Source organism: Bufo gargarizans, chromosome 10 (assembly GCF_014858855.1).
Source record: "Bufo gargarizans isolate SCDJY-AF-19 chromosome 10, ASM1485885v1, whole genome shotgun sequence".
Lineage (NCBI taxonomy): Eukaryota > Metazoa > Chordata > Amphibia > Anura > Bufonidae > Bufo > Bufo gargarizans.
Window position 1 is genome coordinate 132,618,196 of NC_058089.1, and position 16,579 is coordinate 132,634,774.

A 16,579-nucleotide genomic window follows, 5' to 3' on the forward strand; every position below is an offset into this window, starting at 1 on the left:
GATGGCACCGCTGAGCTCTAGTGATGGATAGGCGGCATTCTCAGTTATGGCACTGCTGATCTCTAGTAAATGGATAGGCAGCATTCTCAGTGATGGCACCGCTGATCTCTAGTGATGGATAGGCAGCATTCTCAGTGATGGCACCGCTGATCTCTAGTAAATGGATAGGCAGCATTCTCAGTGATGGCACCGCTGATCTCTAGTGAATGGATAGGCGGCGTTCTCAGTGATGGCACCGCTGATCTCTAGTGATGGATAGGCTGCATTCTCAGTGATGGCACCGCTGATCTCTAGTGATGGATAGGCGGCATTCTGTGATGGCACCGCTGATCTCTAGTGATGGATAGGCGGCACTCTCAGTGATGGCACCGCTGATCTCTAGTGATGGATAGGCGGCATTCTCTGTGATGGCACCGCTGATCTCTAGTGATGGATAGGCAGCATTCTCAGTGATGGCACCGCTGATCTCTAGTGATGGATAGGTGGCATTCTCTGTGATGGCACCGCTGATCTCTAGTGATGGATAGGCTGTATTCTCAGTCATGTGTCCTTTTGTTTTTGTCTAATTTCCGTGAATTGTCCTTTTGCTTCCCGCAGTCGCCCTAATGATGCCTTGAAGAAAGATTCTCCGGCTGTATCTTTACCCGCTGTTAACCCCTCGGCGTCCGCTGTCACCCCGACTTTATCTGGACCACCAGCAGTTAAAAGAGCTGATGAATGGAAGGACCCCTGGCGTCGATCCAAGTCCCCAAAAAAGAAGCTTGGAAACTCTGGCTCTCCCAGCCGTGGACGCAGAAGACGCCGCACCTCGGGCTCCTCCGATTCTGGATCCAACTCATCCAGGTACATTTGTGCCCTTAAAGGGATTCTCCCAAGATATAAACTTATCCTCCATTGTGTGAAGAAGAGATGCGTCTGATAGTGGGGGTCCGACCTCCGGGACCCCCACTAACCATGAGCCCCCATGTAAATGGAGTGTCAGTCAGGTGGGTGCACACAGTGCTGCTCCGTGCATGTCTGTGGTACTACCAGTGATGTCGGAGCGCTGTACCCCACTGTCTCCGGCAGTCGGACCCCCACTGATCAGACACGTCTCCTATTAGACTGGGGGGGGGGGGGCACAGGAGCCTTGTCCTCAGGATTGGAGGGGATTCCTTTGGTCAGACCCCCACTGATCAGACACGTCTCCTATCAGACTGGGGGGGGCACAGGAGCCTTGTCCTCAGGATTGGAGGGGATTCCTTTGGTCAGACCCCCACTGATCAGACACGTCTCCGATCAGACTGAGGGGGGCACAGGAGCCTTGTCCTCAGGATTGGAGGGGATTCCTTTGGTCAGACCCCCACTGATCAGACACGTCTCCGATCAGACTGAGGGGGGCACAGGAGCCTTGTCCTCAGGATTGGAGGGGATTCCTTTGGTCGCCCCCCACTGATCAGACACGTCTCCTATCAGACTGGGGGGGGGGGGCACAGGAGCCTTGTCCTTTAGGATTGGAGGGGATTCCTTTGGTCGGCCCCCCACTGATCAGACACGTCTCCTATCAGACTGGGGGGGGGCACAGGAGCCTTGTCCTTTAGGATTGGAGGGGATTCCTTTGGTCAGCCCCCCACTGATCAGACACGTCTCCTATCAGACTGGGGGGGGGGGGGGGAGCACAGGAGCCTTGTCCTCAGGATTGGAGGGGATTCCTTTGGTCAGCCCCCCACTGATCAGACACGTCTCCTATCAGACTGAGGGGGGACCAGGAGCCTTGTCCTCAGGATTGGAGGGGATTCCTTTGGTCGGCCCCCCACTGATCAGACACGTCTCCTATCAGACTGGGGGGGGCACAGGAGCCTTGTCCTCAGGATTGGAGGGGATTCCTTTGGTCAGCCCCCCACTGATCAGACACGTCTCCTATCAGACTGGGGGGGGGCACAGGAGCCTTGTCCTTTAGGATTGGAGGGGATTCCTTTGGTCAGCCCCCCACTGATCAGACACGTCTCCTATCAGACTGGGGGGGGGGGGGGGGAGCACAGGAGCCTTGTCCTCAGGATTGGAGGGGATTCCTTTGGTCAGCCCCCCACTGATCAGACACGTCTCCTATCAGACTGAGGGGGGACCAGGAGCCTTGTCCTCAGGATTGGAGGGGATTCCTTTGGTCGGCCCCCCACTGATCAGACACGTCTCCTATCAGACTGGGGGGGGCACAGGAGCCTTGTCCTCAGGATTGGAGGGGATTCCTTTGGTCAGCCCCCCACTGATCAGACAGGTCTCCTATCAGACTGGGGGGGGCACAGGAGCCTTGTCCTCAGGATTGGAGGGGATTCCTTTGGTCAGACCCCCACTGATCAGACACGTCTCCGATCAGACTGAGGGGGGCACAGGAGCCTTGTCCTCAGGATTGGAGGGGATTCCTTTGGTCAGACCCCCACTGATCAGACACGTCTCCTATCAGACTGGGGGGGGGGGCACAGGAGCCTTGTCCTCAGGATTGGAGGGGATTCCTTTGGTCGGCCCCCACTGATCAGACACGTCTCCTATCAGACTGGGGGGGGGGGGGGCGGCACAGGAGCCTTGTCCTCAGGATTGGAGGGGATTCCTTTGGTCGGCCCCCACTGATCAGACACGTCTCCTATCAGACTGGGGGGGGGGGGGGGGGGGCGGCGGCACAGGAGCCTTGTCCTCAGGATTGGAGGGGATTCCTTTGGTCAGACCCCCACTGATCAGACACGTCTCCTATCAGACTGGGGGGGGGCACAGGAGCCTTGTCCTCAGGATTGGAGGGGATTCCTTTGGTCGGCCCCCACTGATCAGACACGTCTCCTATCAGACTGGGGGGGGGGGGGGGCGGCGGCACAGGAGCCTTGTCCTCAGGATTGGAGGGGATTCCTTTGGTCAGACCCCCACTGATCAGACACGTCTCCTATCAGACTGGGGGGGGGGCACAGGAGCCTTGTCCTCAGGATTGGAGGGGATTCCTTTGGTCAGCCCCCCACTGATCAGACACGTCTCCTATCAGACTGAGGGGGGACCAGGAGCCTTGTCCTCAGGATTGGAGGGGATTCCTTTGGTCGGCCCCCCACTGATCAGACACGTCTCCTATCAGACTGGGGGGGGGGGGCACAGGAGCCTTGTCCTCAGGATTGGAGGGGATTCCTTTGGTCGGCCCCCCACTGATCAGACACGTCTCCGATCAGACTGAGGGGGGCACAGGAGCCTTGTCCTCAGGATTGGAGGGGATTCCTTTGGTCAGACCCCCACTGATCAGACACGTCTCCTATCAGACTGGGGGGGGCACAGGAGCCTTGTCCTCAGGATTGGAGGGGATTCCTTTGGTCAGCCCCCCACTGATCAGACACGTCTCCTATCAGACTGAGGGGGGACCAGGAGCCTTGTCCTCAGGATTGGAGGGGATTCCTTTGGTCGGCCCCCCACTGATCAGACACGCCTCCTATCAGACTGGGGGGGGGGCACAGGAGCCTTGTCCTCAGGATTGGAGGGGATTCCTTTGGTCAGCCCCCCACTGATCAGACACGTCTCCTATCAGACTGAGGGGGGACCAGGAGCCTTGTCCTCAGGATTGGAGGGGATTCCTTTGGTCGGCCCCCCACTGATCAGACACGTCTCCTATCAGACTGAGGGGGGACCAGGAGCCTTGTCCTCAGGATTGGAGGGGATTCCTTTGGTCGGCCCCCCACTGATCAGACACGTCTCCTATCAGACTGGGGGGGGGCACAGGAGCCTTGTCCTCAGGATTGGAGGGGATTCCTTTGGTCGGCCCCCCACTGATCAGACACGCCTCCTATCAGACTGGGGGGGGGCACAGGAGCCTTGTCCTCAGGATTGGAGGGGATTCCTTTGGTCAGACCCCCACTGATCAGACACGTCTCCTATCAGACTGGGGGGGGCACAGGAGCCTTGTCCTCAGGATTGGAGGGGATTCCTTTGGTCAGCCCCCCACTGATCAGACACGTCTCCTATCAGACTGAGGGGGGACCAGGAGCCTTGTCCTCAGGATTGGAGGGGATTCCTTTGGTCGGCCCCCCACTGATCAGACACGTCTCCTATCAGACTGAGGGGGGACCAGGAGCCTTGTCCTCAGGATTGGAGGGGATTCCTTTGGTCGGCCCCCCACTGATCAGACACGTCTCCTATCAGACTGGGGGGGGGGGCACAGGAGCCTTGTCCTCAGGATTGGAGGGGATTCCTTTGGTCAGCCCCCCACTGATCAGACACGTCTCCTATCAGACTGGGGGGGGGGAGCACAGGAGCCTTGTCCTCAGGATTGGAGGGGATTCCTTTGGTCAGCCCCCCACTGATCAGACACGTCTCCTATCAGACTGGGGGGGGGGGCACGGGAGCCTTGTCCTCAGGATTGGAGGGGATTCCTTTGGTCGGCCCCCCACTGATCAGACACGACTCCTATCAGACTGGGGGGGGGGCACAGGAGCCTTGTCCTCAGGATTGGAGGGGATTCCTTTGGTCGGCCCCCACTGATCAGACACGTCTCCTATCAGACTGGGGGGGGGGGGGGCGGCACAGGAGCCTTGTCCTCAGGATTGGAGGGGATTCCTTTGGTCAGACCCCCACTGATCAGACACGTCTCCTATCAGACTGGGGGGGGGGCACAGGAGCCTTGTCCTCAGGATTGGAGGGGATTCCTTTGGTCGGCCCCCCACTGATCAGACACGTCTCCTATCAGACTGGGGGGGGGGCACAGGAGCCTTGTCCTCAGGATTGGAGAAGATTCCTTTGGTCGGCCCCCCACTGATCAGACACGGGTTTATTAGCGCACATTGTGTATTGTTGGCTTCACCCCTGAATACTTTACGTTTACAGGTAACATTGTGTCATCCTTGTACTGGTCTTCTATCCTGTATTGTACTTCAGAGCCTCGCTCACTGTTCCCAGTATCCCACCATTTGCTGCTGGTAATCTGCGTTCTTCACACCAGTTGGCAGATGTAGGACAGACTAACCGGCCTTCAGCCTTACGGACGCTTCTTGGGGTCTAAATGAACCGCACTCAGCTGCTTTGTAAGGCTTATGGCCGCCTTTAAGAGAGTGAGCAGATTGGCGTAGGAACGCTCCTTCCTGATTTTTGCCCCTTTAAAAGTAGCAGCGATCTTCCAGACGACGCTTGTTTGGTGGTGAGCGTGCCTTTTCCGTGGTCGCGCTTGATGGCAGCACATCTCCCTGTGTTCAGAGGGCATGTGCTGCCAACATAACAAACTGCATGGAGGATGAATGATCGTATTACCAATCATTCAACCCCCGCGCACAGATCCGAGGTGATTGAGGGTTAGGGTCCCCTCATCAGGCCATCTAGAAGGACCCTAAGGGCCCCTATATACATTAGATTGTCTGCAGGACTTATGACAATAATAATGTTTCCATTCACTGACAGCAAGTCAAGAACCTGAATCACAAAGTCCATTAGAAATCTGCGGAACGTTTCCTGATGCCGTGCACCCTGTCCAGCTGATGATTTGTGATGTATGTTTTTCAGATCCTCTTCACGTTCCTCTTCATACTCCGGTTCTGGATCCTCACATTCTAGATCTTCGTCCTATAGTTCTTACTCCAGCCGCTCGTCTCGGCATAGTTCGTTTTCTGGCAGCCATTCCAGGTAATTTCAGGTTTCTGAACCTCTCCGCTGTGAAAGTGGAAATAATTCCGGTCAGACTGGTCTTGCTGGTTTCCCGGAACTGACACTTCAGGTGTGGAGATCTTGCTCCTCGTCGTAATAGATCAAGCAACCTGTTTACAATACAAGATTGTGTCATGAGCAAGGCGGCGCTATCCCGGGACCGCTACTCGCCAAGGACCGCGGCGCTGAAATCCGGCTGCCGGACACAAACCGCTGCATGCGGCCGCATGTCCACCTGACCCCATTATGCTTTAAGGGGCTAGTGGGCATTCCCTGTGCATCTGGCAGTGGCGGATCTGGAGAATTCCCGCATGCTGAACTCTGATGGGAAAGTATCCTCATACAAACCCGCCATCCTAGAACAGCAGGGTTTATCCCGCAAGCGGTAAGCAGGCGGTAGTATGACGGCACAGGGATAGGAGCTGAGTCCTGCCGTATCTTGCGGGTGACTGCTATGTTGTTGGAGGGCGATGGGGTATGCGGGAGTTTCAGGGCCTAGCAATGGCCGCCAGGTCAGACATGAACATAAGCCCGTTAGGCCCTGGCACTAATACTTCTAGGCACAGCGTAGACTAAAGTACTGAAGTGATCAGAGGGCCAGATGAGGGATCTGGAGGGGTTAATGGCTGCTTTCTACCTCGACGACCCCATTGAGGTACATCATGCACTGTAAAGCATGGGGTAGCGGATATCTGAGGACAGTAGCACTCGGTAGCAGAGCGTAGACTCAGTTTGAGTACTTGGATACTCCGCTTATGCACTGGATAGTGGGTAACTATCAGATTGGTCGGGGTTCTACTGCTGGGACTCTCACTGATCACGGCCCCCTGTGGCGTTCCCCTGAAATGGGTGGCGGGGCTGGTATGGAAGTGCTGGTGGAGTACAGTGCACGGCCATCACCGGCTCTCCCACAGAAATGAATGGAGCCGCGGCGCGCATTACCGACCTGCTGCTCCGTCCATTACAGCGACGGGGTCTTCATGGTCGGTAGAACCCCCACCAATCTGATAGTTGCCTATCCTGTGGATAACTTGTTATAATGGGCAGGTCTAGGGGGCTTCGGGGGCTCCCCCGCTGCGACCTCCTGCAGCCCCCCCTTATAATGTATGGCCGCTGATATTGCTACCGAAAGTTACTGCCTTCACTTTGACTCTCGCTTCTCTGTCTTTAGGTCAAGATCTTTCTCCTCATCACAGTCTCCTTCTCCGACACGCTCTTCGCAAAAAGCTGCCACTAAGAGCAAAGGAGAACCTGCCCCGGCTACCGCTAAAGGGTGAGTGACCATGAAGGGTAGAACGCTACAGCCGCCATTTTGGTGTGGAGGAGAGCCGTGCATTATGGCTGCATCCAATGTGTACGTCCTGTAGCCGCACATCTTGCTGTGAATGTAACATGGCGTCTTTCTGCTTTTAGAGAGAAATTAAATGTGAAGAAGGTTCCAGCCCCCCCGCCGGCTGCCCCCACAGCAGCAGCAGCCGCCGCCGCCGCCGCCCCAACGGTAAAACCTCCAAAAGTCGGGCCAGAGGTGGTTAAAACTGGCGACAAAAAAATCAGCCAAGCGAAGGAGACCAAGAGGAAAGCACCGCCAAGAAGGTACAGCACCCAACGATCACAGTTTGAATAATAACCCCCAATAACCGCCATCCATATAAATCACCTGCTGTGTCATGTGCTACAGGAGAACCCTCAGCGGCAGCATCAGCGGCAGCAGCTACAGCGGATCAAGTTCCCGCTCTGGATCCCGTTCGCTGTCCAGATCCTCACGCTCCTCGTCTGCGTCTCTGTCACCATCCCCTTCCGCATCTCGAAAATCCAGGTATAATAGCAGTACCAATGTTTAAACATATCCCCACCCTCTTAGTCCAGCTTCAGACAAGCCTGTTTGGTCCGGGAAACATGCGCTGTGTGGGAGCAACGGACACCGCGCGTCTGAAGTGGATTCTCGGCATCATGATGACTTATGATGAGTCTACTGAACTGTAGTCGTGGCATTGTGTGACTAGAGTTAAGAAGACTCGCTCGTGGATTATGGACGTGTCGCAACATTCAAAACGTCCTACAGAGGCACATAACGGAAAGTAACGAGTCCGCTAGACCCGATGTCATATGTATAACATTACACAGAACAAGACGGACAAAATCGGACATCACAAATTCCTCAAATAATCCATCTTTTCTCTACTAATAGTGCGGCGTGTGTCACGGACTCGTGGATACGCCGGGCCACCCCCACAACTTCATAACACCCCAAATGAAATGCGCCATACAGTCAATAACAAAGAAAAACACATCATTTCTTTAAAAGATGGAAAACTTTTATTGAAACTCATGAAATAGAAAATCTGATGACTCCATTCAACACAACATGTAGGAAAAAAACCTCCCTGGGGAAACGGAAGATAAACGTGTGCGCATGTGATGCACCGGTGTCTTATAGGGGTTCTGCAGTTTGCTGGATAGATCATCGCGGGCCCCGGGTGTCAGACCCCCGCCGGTCAGCTGTTTGACAAGGCAGCGGCGCTGGCAGTAGTGTCGCAGCCATCTCGCTGTTTACCACAGGCCCAGTGATGTCCATTAAAGTGAACAGAGCTTAGCCGCGCCCAGGCCACTGATACTAGTCGTGACGTCAGTGGGGCGGCGGTAAGCAGTGAGAAGGCCGTGGCGCTACTGGAGCGTCGCTGCCTTCTCAAACAGCTGATCGGCAGGGGGTCTGACACCCAGGACCCCCGCCGATCATCTATCCAGAGGATAGATCATCAGTTTAAGGGTCCATTCACATGTCCGCAACTTGGATCTGTTCCGCAATTTTGTGGACCTATTCATTTTCAGTGGGACTGGAACGGATGCGGACGCACACTATGTGCTGTCCGCATCTGCATTTCCAGATCCGCAATTCCATTCCCGAAAAAAATAGAACATGTCCTATTCTTGTCGGCAACTGTGGACAGGAAAAGGGATTTTCTACTGTAGTGCCGGCGATGTACGGTCCGTGAAATGCGGAACGCACATTGCTGTTGTCCGTGTTTTGCAGATCTGCAATTTGCGGACCACAAAACACCTACGGATGTCTGAATGGACCCTAAAAGAACTGCAGAACCCCTTTAATATTTTATTGATATATAGTTACTAATACTGTAGCTAAAAATTGCAATAAAAAGATTATAAATAATAAAAATTCAGACTCTCTCCCAGGAAGGAATGATGCCGACAAACCAGTTCAGATGAGCCGTGATGGTTACTCCTCGAGGTCGCTTCCCGGACTGAACGTCTGAAATTGGACTTAAGTCGATTGTTACTTGAACATTTCCATAATTTGCTATAGATCATTAATCTGTGATGTTCCATTTGATACAATGTAACCATGTATGATACCTTTAAGGGGTTGGTCCATCTGAGACAGGGTTATGTCCTGACTTTGGGACCCCCGTGCGCACTCCATTCTTTGCGCTTGGCTATTTTCGGAAGTCCCATAGCGGCGGATGTAGTGCACACCATGCATGTGCGGCCACCTCTCCATTCCCCCCTATGGGACTGCCGGTGACTGGAGAGTGGACACGCATGCAGGTCTGCGTCTGTTCGCTTTGGGGGCCCCGGAGACAGGAGTGGGTCCTAGCGCTGTGCCGTCAGTGTCCCAGATGGGAATCAGCGCTCATCATACACTAGATCCCGGTGATCCACCACCGCTGTTTTTGCTGTCAGTTCTCGTTCTAATCGCTTCTCTCATGTTTTGTCTTTTTCTCTCTACAATTTGGAAACCCGACCAGGAAATCCAGGTGAGTTCAGCGCATGGCGGGGGCGGGGCGGCTCCTTTACTCTACGATCTGGCGTCGCCGGCCCCAGAGAAATGCCGCTTCCTGCTTGACTTTAGTCCGTCGCTAGATTTGTGCTCAGACTGGTTTTCGGAGTCACTTTCTATCTTGGGAGTTTACATGGAAACTGTTTTCCGTGGGTGTTTTATGCTATTTTCATGGTGGTGTAAATTTGGCTTTTGTTATTTTTTCCTCTTTATTCTGTTGCATTCAAATGAGGGAGTGCAAGCTGGAGCCGAGACTACAACTCTCAGCATCCTGGGAGGCCAAAGGTTACACACCATCATTTTAAAGGGAACCTTTTAAGAATTGGGGAAATATATGAAATGTAATTCCCTAAGATGAGAGGTTTGGGATTGTAGGGTTACATTAGGGGAAAAGAGCACGCTGGGTAATACTGATGCTGTGGTATTGCTGGGATGGTGCCTCTGGGGGTGGAGCATGACAAAACAGTCTTGTCATGCTCCACCCACTTCAGCCCTCCACTAGCAGAACACAATGTGTGCATGTTTCCCCAGGTCTTACCTTAAAAATATATTGCGGAAAGCAATTCCATAATCTAGGATGGCATCTGTACGTTGTCTTCCTGTTCTTCACCAATATGAAGATCGCTGCTTGTTGTGAACATTCTTGTTTACATCCGGAGAATGAAAACCCATTCACAACTGATGGAGTTTTCCTATTCACTGACAGCAAGCAGATATTTTGATAATGGTGAGGAAGTAAAAGACAAAGTGTATTCAATGTAATGTGATTGAAGGTACAGAGCAGCTAATGCAGCGGCTGGTCTCCCTGCAGGTCCCTGAGCGTCAGCAGTGTGTCGTCCGTCTCCAGCGTCTCCTCCTCCAGTAGTTCTGTGCGCAGCGCAGACTCGGAGGACATGTACGCCGATCTCGCCAGCCCCATCTCCTCCGCCAGCTCCCGGTCTCCAACTCCTTCACAGATGAAAAAAGACAAAGGTAAGTCAATGGTTGTCAGCAAATCACCAGAGCGATGCGGTCTGATTCCAGTGATAAATCCATTAATGCGACTAATCGGCACCCAGTCTCTCTACCTCCACCACCAGCATGGGGGTAAACCATACTGGTTGAAGGCAGAAGTGGAGCAGTTGCCCTGGGCTTTGCTGCAGTATTGATGGATCTCTTCCTGGCAGATGTCTGGACATAGGCCGGGGTCTGCCCAGAACCACACCGACCCGCAGGCCGCCTCCTGCAGATTTATTCTCCATGCAATATTCTTATTTTATTTATTTGTAGCCTCTGAAAAATCAAAAAAGGATGACCAGCGACCTAAAGAAGACAAACGACCCCGAGATCCCACCACGGCGCCACCACCACCAAAACCTGCTCCAAAACCTGCTCCAGCCAAACTGGCAAAACCCATCAGTAGCAGCAAACCGGCGCCTCTGCCCCCAGCACCGCCCCAGGCCCCAAGCGGCTTCAGCGCGCACAAGGAAATCAAGCTCACGCTCCTTAGCAAGGTGATGTAATGAACCCGCCACGTCCATTAGTCACATCTGCAAGCCGAAGCCAACAACATTCCTGCAGTTCTTCTCCTTCCACGGGGTTAAGTTCCCTAATATACATTACATCATTCATTCATCATTAACCAGAAGCTCGGTGGCTGCAGGAAGCGCAGGAAACCCCACTGGACCGCCAGGCAGGGGCCGTGCTTTCCTGCTCCCATCCTCCTGCTGGTTTGGAAAGTTTGTGAGTAGCTCCGGTCACCATCGGAGCCCAGGGAAAGCCGCTTAGGGCCTGGGAAAGCTGGGTGGCATGGAAACCCTATTACTGCTCGCCCAGCTTTCCCAGGAGAACAGTTGTTACAAGTCATTCATGTCAAGATCATTTTTGTGTCCTTTTTTCCTCTTTCCATTATTGTCCAGCGGATTATCAGACGGTGTGTTCTAGAATCGGCCATATTCTGCTATCCTTAAAGGGACAGGCTGCCTGATATCTGCAATGATGAGGATGGTTTTCCTTGTGGATTATCACCCTTATTGTTGCTTATATGAAGTGTTTTCTGAGAGTATTAATCACCCGGGACCCTGCCGATCAACTGTTTGAGAAGGGGCCCGCGGTAGCGCTGTACCTTTCAGTGCCGTCACATTCATTGGTCTTTGAAGTGAATGGGGTTGAGCGCCATATCATCAGCGGGGGTCCCAGATAGCTCATCAGTTCAAAAATCTCAGAAAGCCCCTTTAATATCCACACGTATCAACAGCCCACAGTTAAAGGCAAAGCACAGATCTGTGGAGCAGATTTCAGTCGGTCAGGACACCGGATCCCATACTGTGGTGACCACGTCTGTGGATCCTAACTCTCATCATTGTATCCCTTTGTATTCTTACAGAGCACTGATAAGGGAAGCAGGAAACGGTACGAGCCTTCGGATAAGGACAGGCCGGGCTCTCCCCCTGCCAAAAAATCCAACGTCTCCCCTGAGCGAGGTGAGTACTGAACCATATAAGATGGGGGCGGGGGACTATGCACCTCTAGGCGGCTGCGCTCGTTGCTCTGAATTCCTCTGGAGCGACAGCTGATTGTTTAGCGCTTTTTGTGATTTTTGTGCTGTTTACACAGCAGGTTCCATCATGAACTTTCTAACATCGGCTCCTGTCACTTCGCTGGTAAAAGTTCGCCTACTATTTCCGACAAAATAACTAAATTTAGAAAACTGAACTTTTCTATTTCTGTCTGTTATTTCTGCAGAGGTCCTGATATAATTACCGGTGTAGATACGTGTCCTCATAGGGGGTGGGTGCTCTCAGCGGTCAGTCGGCCCCCATGGAGACGGCCAAAGTGCTTTTAACCATTTGTCACTCGCAGGACGCATGAGCCGCCATTAAGAGTGTTAATAATACTTATGGTTTTATTGTTTTCTCTATTGCAGCAGTGCGGGACCGCAAGCCACCTGGAAAACCGCCATCACCAAAAGTGGATCGCCAGCGGCTGCCCAACCCTAAGCCTTCCCCTATTCAGCCAGACAGGTACATGAAGGGGTATTGGCGTTGTGTAGGATTAAGAAATGACAGGACTGCACCTGTCCGCAGGTTCAGCTCAACCCCATTCATTTCAGTGGGGTTGAGCTGCAATACCGGACACAACCTGTAGACAGGCGTGGTGCTGTTTCTGAAGGGAAGCAGCCGGGACCCTAAAAACCTGTGCCTGCATAATGCTGATCACGGCTGAAGGTTTGTTACAGAGGGTTTAATGTGTAAGTCGGATGTGCAGACTGATATAGCAGAGCACTATCTACACCGGATACAACTGTAACAACCCTACAGCTGAGAAGCTGCCGCTCTGTATAGGTTTGTAGGGATCGCGGTTTGAAGGTTTCGTCTTTACTGGAATCTTCATATTTTCTCCCTCAGGAAACGTCCGGCTTCTCCTCCGACGAAGAGTTCGAGCAAAGTCACCAGCATCCCAGGGAAAGCCCCGGAGGCGGCCGCCGCCACCAAGACCGGCAAGGCGAGCACCCTGTCCCGCAGGGAGGAGCTTCTCAAACAGCTCAAAGCCGTGGAAGACGCCATTGCTCGCAAAAGAGCCAAAATACCTGGGAAGGTATAGCAACGGGGTCCTGGGCCCCCAAGGAGCTTCTACAGAGACAGATACAAGTGGAGCCAGTGAGGAGATCTGGCCACAGGTAAAACGAGGAATTCTGCTGTAGAGAAGATGATACGTGGAGGAGGGGCTGACCGGAAACCGCCGTGCGAGCACAGATCCGATGCCGCCCTTTCAGAGGATTCGCTATGGCTTGTTTTTATTTTTCTGGGTGATTTCTTATGTTGTTTTTGGTGATAAGCCCCAATCCCAAAACTGCTGCAAGTCTCCTCAGACTCTGATCCCCTCTAGGAGGACGCGGTCTCCATCGTCTTATCTCCCCCCTTTATTTGATGACAATGTAACGTTTTATTTGTATGAATTTGCCCGTTTTAGTCGGTAAAGACCGGGGGGAAGGGCAGTGAGTGGGGCGTCATAAAGGCGGATTCTTTGCTTGGGATTGTCTACATGTTCATATTTTGGGGCGGGAGAAGAGGGACCCTGAAATAAAGTATTTTGATAAAACATTTCCGTCTGTTCAGTCTCATGGCGCCAAATCAATATGTATGAAAATGCAAATCGTCCGTGTTATGCAATCGCTCTACACGAGAGCTTAGAAGAGATGGTCGCCCAGCTTTCCGAAAAGCTGAAATCTAAGAAATGGTTAAAATGATTAACTCCATAAGCTTTTAGGGAAAAACATGGCTGCCGTTTTGCGGGTTTTTTGTGGTATTGCAGCTCGGCTCCAAGACCAGACATGACGCATGGAACCAAAAACTTTTACGTTATTGTGGCGGTATGTTCGCACATGGCGTCTTTTCTCAGTCTTGGGCGTCTGTGAAAACAGATTGTAAGGCCTCATGCACACGACTGTTACGTTTTTTGCGGGCCGCAAACCGTGGATCTGTAAAATCTGTGAACGGGAGGCCCATTGTAGACTTGCCTATTCTTGTCCGCAAAACGGACCACGGAACGGAGCAAAGGATGCGGACAGCACATCTTTTCTGGCCCTATTGAAGTGGATGGGTCCGCACCTGAGCTGGGAACTACAGTCGTGTGCATGAGGCCTAAATCTGCAGTGATCTCTCCCTGGTCCGGCACCCTGTCCTCCATGTGTGGGGATCATAAACACTTAAAGGGGTCCTGCACTTTGTTTTAACTGATGATCTATCCTCTGGGGGTCCGACACCCATTCAAGTGAACAGAGCTTAGCCGCGCCCCGGCCAGTTGATACAAGTCGTGACGTCACTGGGCCAGCGGTAAACAGTGAGAAGGATGCGGCACTGCTGCCTTCTCAAACAGCTGATCGGCGGGGGTCCCCGGTGTCGGACCGCCGCCGATCAGAAACTGATGATCTATCCAGAGGATAGATCATCAGTTAAAACAAAGTGCAGAACCCCTTTAAGGCGTCAAAGTGGACGGATCACCGGTGGATCTCATTAGACTCGGCGATCCGGCAGTGAAGTGTAGAAATCTGGCAACACCGGATCCTGTGCTGGACCAGCCTGCCAGATCTCCTAACAGATGGGGTGGTCTTTGGAGTGTCCATTACTGGTGGCCTATGCTCAGGATAGGTCCTCAGTATGTGATGGCGCCGAGATCTCTTCCGATCCATGCTGCGCTGTGCAGCCTCTACCGCGATCACGTGGCCTAGGCACATCTCGGTCCCATTGAAGTGAATGGGCCTCAGCTACAATGTAGTTCGGCAAAGAGTCCTTAGAGCTCCTCCGAGCGCCGTGCCCTCCTCAAACAGCTGATGGGCAGGGGTTCCAGGAGTCGGACCCCCACCCATCACATACTGATGGCCTCAGTATTAAACATAGACAACCCCTTTAAGGCCTGTGTCCAGCCAGTATTGGGGGCTGTTAAGTGTACTCGTGCAGCCATGTTCCTGGTGCGTAGTACGCCCCTTAGGGCAGAGGATTTGCCACCTTCTGGTACAGTAAATGCAAGATGTTGCTTTTCCTTGTATCAGCTTCTTCTGACATCAGAGGTGATGCCTTGTTCCCGCTGGCGGGTGTGACCGTGTTCAGTGTGTAAATGCCTAAGCAGGTGCCAGTTTCCGCACTGGTTTGGCCATCGCCCAGCTGGATGCAAAGAACGCTGGAGCCCGTATCTCCTGCGCGGGTTACGCTGTCCTCCCTAGAGTCCATTTCTGCTGTATGTACAGTACAGACCAAAAGTTTGGACGCAGCTTCTCATTCAAAGAGTTTTCTTTATTTTCATGACTATGACAATTGTAGATTCACACTGAAGGCATCAAAACTATGAATTATCACATGTGGAATTATATACATAACAAAAAAGTGTGAAACAACTGACAATATGTCATATTCTAGGTTCTTCACAGTAGCCGCCTTTTGCTTTGATTACTGCTTTGCACACTCTTGGCATTCTCTTGATGAGCTTCAAGAGGTAGTCACCTGAAATGGTCTTCTCTTCACAGGTGTGCCCTGTCGGGTGTAATAGGTGGGATTTCTTGCCTTATAAATGGGGTTGGGACCATCAGTTGCGTTGTGGAGAAGTCAGGTGGATGCACACATGCGGACCGCCCCAGGAAAGGAAGACCAAGAGTCACCTCTGCTGCGGAGGATAAGTTCATCCGAGTCACCAGCCTCAGAAATCGCAGGTTAACAGCAGCTCAGATTAGAGACCAGGTCAATGCCACCCAGAGTTCTAGCAGCAGACACATCTCTAGAACAACTGCTAAGAGGAGACTGTGTGAATCAGGCCTTCATGGTAGAAGATCTGCCAGGAAACCACTGCTAAGGACAGGCAACAAGCAGAAGAGACTTGTTTGGGCTAAAGAACACAAGGAATGGACATTAGACCAGTGGAAATCTGTGCTTTGGTCTGATGAGTCCAAATTTGAGATCTTTGGTTCCAACCACCGTGTCTTTGTGCGACGCAGAAAAGGTGACCGGATGGACTCTACATGCCTGGTTCCCACCGTGAAGCATGGAGGAGGAGGTGTGATGGTGTGGACGTGCTTTGCTGGTGACACTGTTGGGGATTTATTCAAAATTGAAGGCATACTGAACCAGCATGGCTACCACAGCATCTTGCAGCGGCATGCTATTCCATCCGGTTTGCGTTTAGTTGGACCATCATTTATTTTTCAGCAGGACAATGACCCAAAACACACCTCCAGGCTGTGTAAGGGCTATTTGACCATGAAAGAGAGTGATGGGGTGCAGCGCCAGATGACCTGGCCTCCACAGTCACCGGACCTGAACCCAATCGAGATGGTTTGGGGTGAGCTGGACGCAGCGTGAAGGCAAAAGGGCCAACAAGTGCTAAGCGTCTCTGGGAACTCCTCCAAGACTGTTGGAAGACCATTTCAGGTGACTACCTCTTGAAGCTCATCAAGAGAATGCCAAGAGTGTGCAAAGCAGTAATCAAAGCAAAAGGTGGCTACTTTGAAGAACCTAGAATATGACATATTGTCAGTTGTTTCACACTTTTTTGTTATGTATATAATTCCACATGTGATAATTCATAGTTTTGATGCCTTCAGTGTGAATCTACAATTGTCATAGTCATGAAAATAAAGAAAACTCTTTGAATGAGAAGAAAGTGCGTCCAAACTTTTGG

General features: G+C 52.5%; 1 protein-coding gene across 2 annotated transcripts in view; it reads left to right on the forward strand.

Annotated features, from left to right (window-relative positions):
• LOC122920391 (zinc finger CCCH domain-containing protein 18-like) overlaps positions 1 to 13,502 on the forward strand; it is a 38,015-nt gene extending 24,513 nt beyond the window's left edge. The window contains exons 7-17 of one of the 2 annotated variants that reach the window (XM_044269847.1): positions 598 to 843; positions 5,494 to 5,613; positions 6,806 to 6,907; positions 7,048 to 7,227; positions 7,313 to 7,450; positions 9,399 to 9,407; positions 10,242 to 10,402; positions 10,700 to 10,923; positions 11,796 to 11,892; positions 12,336 to 12,432; positions 12,817 to 13,500. In XM_044269847.1, the coding sequence (XP_044125782.1) occupies positions 598 to 843; positions 5,494 to 5,613; positions 6,806 to 6,907; positions 7,048 to 7,227; positions 7,313 to 7,450; positions 9,399 to 9,407; positions 10,242 to 10,402; positions 10,700 to 10,923; positions 11,796 to 11,892; positions 12,336 to 12,432; positions 12,817 to 13,012 (1,570 nt within the window). In that variant the 3' untranslated portion in view covers positions 13,013 to 13,500. Of the gene's footprint in view, positions 1 to 597; positions 844 to 5,493; positions 5,614 to 6,805; positions 6,908 to 7,047; positions 7,228 to 7,312; positions 7,451 to 9,398; positions 9,408 to 10,241; positions 10,403 to 10,699; positions 10,924 to 11,795; positions 11,893 to 12,335; positions 12,433 to 12,816 lie in introns of both variants that reach the window. The other variant, XM_044269848.1, reaches the window with a different exon arrangement.
• Positions 13,503 to 16,579: the final 3,077 nt, after the last annotated feature.